This window comes from Rhagoletis pomonella, unplaced genomic scaffold, assembly GCF_013731165.1.
Source record: "Rhagoletis pomonella isolate Grant_MI unplaced genomic scaffold, Rhpom_1.0 Rhpom_scaffold_00007, whole genome shotgun sequence".
In the NCBI taxonomy this organism is placed as follows: domain Eukaryota; kingdom Metazoa; phylum Arthropoda; class Insecta; order Diptera; family Tephritidae; genus Rhagoletis; species Rhagoletis pomonella.
The window spans coordinates 67,004,598-67,011,356 of NW_023458561.1; the positions used below are offsets into that span (position 1 = coordinate 67,004,598).

The 6,759-nt window shown below is 33.9% G+C and overlaps 1 protein-coding gene across 1 annotated transcript in view; it reads left to right on the forward strand.

Annotated features, from left to right (window-relative positions):
• Nucleotides 1-6,759, forward strand: part of LOC118743372 (semaphorin-2A) — a 160,791-nt gene that overhangs the window by 82,192 nt on the left and 71,840 nt on the right. Inside the window, exon 2 of the mRNA XM_036475997.1 lies at nt 6,063-6,150. Coding sequence (XP_036331890.1) covers nt 6,063-6,150 — 88 coding nt within the window. The remainder of the gene's footprint in view (nt 1-6,062; nt 6,151-6,759) is intronic.

A 6,759-nucleotide genomic window follows, 5' to 3' on the forward strand; every position in this document is an offset into this window, starting at 1 on the left:
TTTTTTGGTGAGCTGGCGAGCTGGACTCAGCTCTGAAAAACTAAGATATCTTATCAAAATTTGAAATAAAGGTTGCTCTTTATCCATGGTGTGTTGGTATTGTTTAAAGTTGGAATGTAAGTTAGAATTTTGGCATAAAATATGGCTGTTAAGAAATTTTTCAGAAAATGGGCGGTGCCCCACCCACCTATGATGAAACGCTGTATCTCAGTAGTCAGTTTTCCAATCCCCACCAAACGCGTTACGAATAGTGCTTAGAATATCACTAAGAAACCCATTGAACATTTTTTAAATCCGGTATAACCCCGTCCACCTCCCATATAACGCTAATATACAGAAATACAAAAACTTCGATATATAAGTAGCTATATATTTAAGACAATTTACTCAAAATTAATATTTGCAATAACCGCTTAGCAGAAAATGATGTTAACATAAATTTATGGAAAATGGACGTGGAACCCCACTCACGTCTACAAATGTTTATATCGGTAGCCGATTTATCAATTTCCCAAATACTGCTCGGTACTGTAAAGTCACAAAAAATCAACTTTAGTTAGAGTATACGCTTACTAAAAATTTTAAATGATAATCACTTTCTATTGACAGCCATGTCAACAGCAACTAACTTGCGTCCTTATTCGTGTATCCGTGTGCATTTTATTTGCAGAATAAACATGTTTACACTAAATATACGTATCCACATATAAGTATGTATATGGACAGTCTGCAATTAATGAGCGACAACCAGCAGCAGCGGCGTCATCGGCATGTCAACAATTTATTCATTGTTGACATACGCAAAACACAAATGACTACTGTACAACAGCAAACCGAAGCATTATTACAAAAAAAAAAATTTAACGAAATAAATACATACCTACATACATACAAAGTATATGTGCATATATTAATAATTCTAGTGCCATATAAAAGAAGCAATATCAAGACATTGTTGGAAGGTTGTCGCAGTAAGCCAAGCAAATAGAAAACAATTCTTCTGCATGTGATATGCTACATACTTACATATAAATACATACAAGTGCTTTTATATGGCATTTGTGTCCAGTTTGAAATGTCATATAAGCACGCAGGACATTGTGAGAACTTACATGGCAGGATATTAATTGCTTAAGCTCTGGTGGCATGTTTAATTGTGCGATTTGCTTGCTTGTTTTCCGTCAACAGACACTTGCGTGGGTAAAAGCTCGTATGTATGTGCACAAATATTGGTCATGTATGTTGGCCAACGTACGTGTTGTTAAGTACATATGTATGTACATACAAATGTTGTGCATACAATGAATAAACAGAGGGGTATAAATATGTAAGTGCCAAGGCCTAAAGTGACTACTGTATGCGCAGAAATTTACTTTTTGAACCTTACTCATGGTTAACTAATTATCTGGTGACATGTACAACGTACGCAAAAATTATTTAACTTGTATATATATCGACTTGGTATTGAACGAATCCTTACGCATTACATAAAACTAAGCAAGTCTACAAATTATTTCGAATCGATGAATGTTATTTTGATCCTTATTAAAACATTTTGGTTCTGTGATATTTTTTTGTTTACATCCTTTCCAAATCAATTTGAAGAATGGACCCTTGACATTCTCCACGCAAAAATTCACAAATATAAATGAAGCAGTGTGTATACTTACATGTGTGCATGTATTTTTTTTTTGTATATTTGAGGGCGAAATTCAACTAACAAATCGCTTGAAGGCAAGCAAATATTAATTATATTAATTAAATGCCTTTTTTGGCAAACATTTATTTGCTAAACACATACTTTCCTTTCATTTCTAAGGCCACTCAGACGAACCGGCGCCATGCGAGACGTTCACAATTAATTGAAGCGTTGTGTGCAAATTTGCTAACAAATTAAAGGCACTTAAATGTGTTTGCTTTGAGGCCGAAAAACTGCTAATTGCTAACCAAAGAAAAATGATGGATTATTATTTTTATTTAACGACCCATTATGGCCGGGGAAGGAATCGCACAAATTTTCGGAATGTCAATAAATATTTCTTCCCCACCCTCCAATGCCAAGGCTACACGGACGACAGACTTAGGTTGCGGTTTCGATAAGAGCGAATTTTATCGCGCGAATAAAAATCTAATTTACCGAAATCGCAGCCTTAGTCATAGTAACGAGAGGTATCGACGAAAATACCTACTCTTTGTGACTATATCCAAAGAACACTAAGGATTATAGCGAAGTAGTGCGTTGAGAGTGATTCGATGCCAAAGTTTTGCAATGGTTACTTGCCAGTAAGGCTGCGCTAATAATGCCGATAGGGCCCTAACCTTCTTTGCGTTAGGTCAACACATCCAGAGAAGAGCTTAGAAGAGATGGATACCAGCACATCGAACCAAGTTCCTAGGCTGCGTCAGGAAAATAAGCATGATAGATCTCCTAGACATATAAATCTCAAACGAAAGAAATCTCAAACGAAAAATGTGAACTCAAATCTGTTTATGCTATGAAATTTAAAAATAGATTACAGTTTGATATGCAAATTTTTGCTTTGGTAAAATAACTCCGTCATAGACAAGAAATTTTAGTAGAGTTATGGAGTTAAATGAATACTTACATTTTTTGATATGTTAAGAATAGAATTTGAGAAAGCTTCCAGTAATACTTTTGTATAAATATATACAAACAAAATATATACAAACGTTGGAGAGTATGGTTGTATTCAAAGTTACTCACGAAATAAAAGACCCCCTGCGTATGAGTAACCTTAAGTCATCTTCCCGCATACAAGCGTCAAGCGAGTAAATACTTTCCTAAATTCGAATATTCCCGATTTTCTTTGCTCTTCACTTTTTTCAACCACCTTTTCCCCACACTCCTATTGGAAGGATATCCAATTTTTCTCACTAATGCCTTCGGCTATTTGTCAATTGATTTGAATTTCAATTTCATTCTGGCCGATTTTGCTGGACATGGAAGTTCGTTAGTTTTTATGAAGTGCGCCAATGATTTTTCCCCCTTTTTGTGCCAAAACAAATGACAGTGAAATATGTATAAAAATGAATATTCTTTTTGTGCAAATGTACATGTGTATTTATGTATGTATGTACAAATGTGCCTGCATATACATACATATAAAGGCAACTGAGGTACAGGTTTGTTTTCTCTTCCTTCTTGTAACTCTCTTTTTGGCGAATATTTAACAATTTTTTTCATATTGAAATACAACACTATTCCGGGCATTCTAACATCATTGATGGCCATTTTTATTTACAAACGAGTGCAGCATATCAATTTTTCATTTCGAAAAACGACGATTGTTAATATATTCGCATGCAAGTTTATAGAAAATACCTATGTACATACATATATTGTATATCTGAAATGGACCAAATAGCCGCAAACTGTACAAGCTGCTCAAACGAGTGGGGTCACATTGCTCATCCATACAATCACAGGCCAGTACGCTTACTGGGGAATAAAATTGCTGGGAAATAAAATATTTTGCTGTGCCAAATCAATGGTCAGCTTTGACTGTAGAAAATGCGCGCGCGCCCTCCCTCTCGCCTTCAGTACTGTGGAGCTTATGCGAATTTTTTCAACCTTTTTGTTTTAATATCCCAACATTTCTACATTTCTTTCTCAGTTTATGTTTCTTTGCTTTCCCATTGGTGCATCCTTAACTCATTTATTGTTAAAAGCATTTCAATCGTTTATTTTCTGGTACAAATACATACATATATATTTTTGGATGGTTTATTTGTTATTTTCGTTTGCAGTTTGTCTGCAGCATTTTCGGGTATATCAATTTACTTTGGAAAGCTGAACGGCAATACACCTAAAAATATTGAAACGAGAATAAACCATACTATCAAGTTACATTTGCACACATATCGCCACAAAAAGTGAATTAAATAAAAAAAAATACAAATGCCGCCATTGTAATTTAAATGCCAGTATTTCATAGAAGAAATCTTTATGTAAAAAACTTTCCTTCACAAAAAGCATGTCGAAAGTGATCTAAGATTTTTTGCATTGCTGTCATCCTACACCGTTTTAAGATTTTGACATATTTTTGGGGTTGAACCCCACTTTGCTTCAACGACGATGGCGATCAAACTTGCATCCATCCTTTTCGTCATTTTGTCGGATGTCAACGTCATTGGCGAAGGTAAACAAAATGTAAATAACTTTAACAATAATGTGAACTTAAATATAGAATTAAGTGCTTACGCTTTTCGCAAGTTTGTATCGTCCTTTTTCTTATTTATTTTTACAGAGTTCTATTATTAGATGCTCACTGTCAAGTCACAAAGCAAATGACAAGCATTCGTGGCTAGTTGATGACAATAGTTAGTTGCATTGGCGAATTAGAACTCACATGTAAATATGTATGTACTCGTATGTGCTGCAGTTGAATTGTCAAGCGAATTTTTTGAGGGTTTCCCTTAGAACTCCATATAGGTTTGTATTGCAAATTTTTATTGAAGTTAATAAAACCTTAAGGCAATGTTAGACTGCTTCGGTTTTGAAATATGTTTTGCTGATTTACCTTAATATTGCTCATTTTCATAGAATATCTAAGTCATCGAAGGGCACGAAGTCCAGAGAAATATCTGAATTTTGTAAACTAATGGCGGCCGCTGTGAAGTAGTGGTTAGCAGTGCGCGCAACCACTCCACAGAGCCTGGGTTCAAGCCCTGGTTAAAGCAACATCGCCAAAAAAATTTCGAAAAAAAAGGTATTTTCTTAAAAGCGGTCGCCCCTTGACAGGCAAATAAAATCAAATAAAATTATATCTGTTTTCTCCACACTAAATTTAAATTGACGAAGCGTACCTGCTATCAAATTCCCTGTTCTCAAAATTTAATTTTGAGTAAAGTTACGTTTCATAACAAATGCCGCGATTCAAGCCCAGGTTGTTCTCATTAATTTATCGAGACAATGAAGTCATGGCAAATGATATGACAGATACCAGCTTAGAAAGAGGCGTCACAAAGATTTGTACCCCAGGACTGTTAACTAGACTGCCATGTTATGCTGGAGATATCAACAAGGAGCACCAAAGCTTCGCTTGTTGATCACTGCAATTCAATGAGGCACTTGTCTAACCTGTATGTTGGTAGATGTCTGCTCTAGACCTTAAAACGGAAATAAGTCAATACACTAAATCGTTCTAAGGTCATATTGTTATCTTTGAGTGTTCTATATCATCGCTTAAATTTGGCATAACCGTCTATGTACGATTTTTGTGAAACTTTTTAAAATGTATGTAATGCTTTACGCACAACCAAAAAGAACTACCAGCTACAACTGAGGAGGTAGTAACTAAAGCACCTTAACAAAAGGAAATTTTTTCTACTGAGTTTACTAACATTTATTTACAAGGACATAACAGTTATAAGTTTTATAGCAAAAACGTTGCTCCATAACAGTTATTAAATGAGAAATATTTTTTATTTCGTCGATAAGAGTTATAACGCAAGGTTTATTTTTTACGTTTCCTGATAACTGTTATGCATGAGAAATATTTTTTCCGTTGCCGATAAGAGTTAATTCCCAACGTTTATTTTTTAAGTTGCTGGTTAAGAGTTATTTTACAACCTTTATTTTTTACGTTGTCTGATAAATGTTGTAAGATTAGGATATTGATGAAGATGGAAGTGGAGAATAAGATAAAGATGATGACATAAAAGTGAGAGATTGAAATAACTCTTATCAGATAACTTAAAAATAAACGTCGGGCAATAACGGTTATCAAGCAACGTAAAAAATAAACGTTGGACAATAACTGTTATCGAGCAACGTAAAAAATAAACTTTGGGAAATAACTCTTAACAGCAACGAAAAAAATATTCCTCATCTAATAACTGTTATGAAACGACGTTTTTGTTAAATTTCAGAATTCAGGCAACATTTTCAATTTGTAAATTCGAGATAACAGTTATTTTTGGTCCCTGTTTATTTATTATACTCTAAAAGCTTTTAAAAATGGTACAACAAAACATATCTTCTACGAATATACAGCATTCGATTATTATATTATCAATACTTTTTTCTTGGTTTTTTGCAGATCATGTTCGTGAATTCAACTGTGGCAAATTATACTATCGCACTTTCCACATGGTCGAAGATAGGGACTCACTCTTCGTGGGTGCCATGTAAGTTATGCTTCTTTAATATTAAAAAAAAAAAAAAATAATCTAAAAGTATATGACTCCCATCAAATCGCCGCTGTTGTGCTTGCTGCTCATTTATTTACAGTAAGTCAACAAATTTTAGGTACACAGCGAATATTTTATAATACGGGCAGCTATTTTTTAAATATTTTATTTATCGAATATTATTTTATATGGAGAAAATGAGCGACCCATTCAACAAAAAAAATTGCTTAAAATCAATGGTACGTCCTAGCTACCTCAAACTTGCATTTGTTTCACTAAAATTTAATGGGCAAAAAAACAGCACACTCAGCTTTTTTCTAGAGAGCGTAAAAATATTTTAATGAAATTTTGCGGAATTTCCTTTAATTTTGCACAATGTTTGGAACTCTCACTTTGGGGGTTTTTGTTGTAGAATTATCCATAATTTTATAAAAAAATTAGCGAAAAATCAAATATTTTAGAAATAGTTGCCGGTATAGTAAAAAATTCGCTATACCAAAACTTTATTGACTGACTGTATGTATTTTATTTTCAAAGAATTGTTCTTTTTTTTTGTCCGCAACAATGTGACAGCAACAGTTTGGTACTCGTTTATGCAACAGCAAT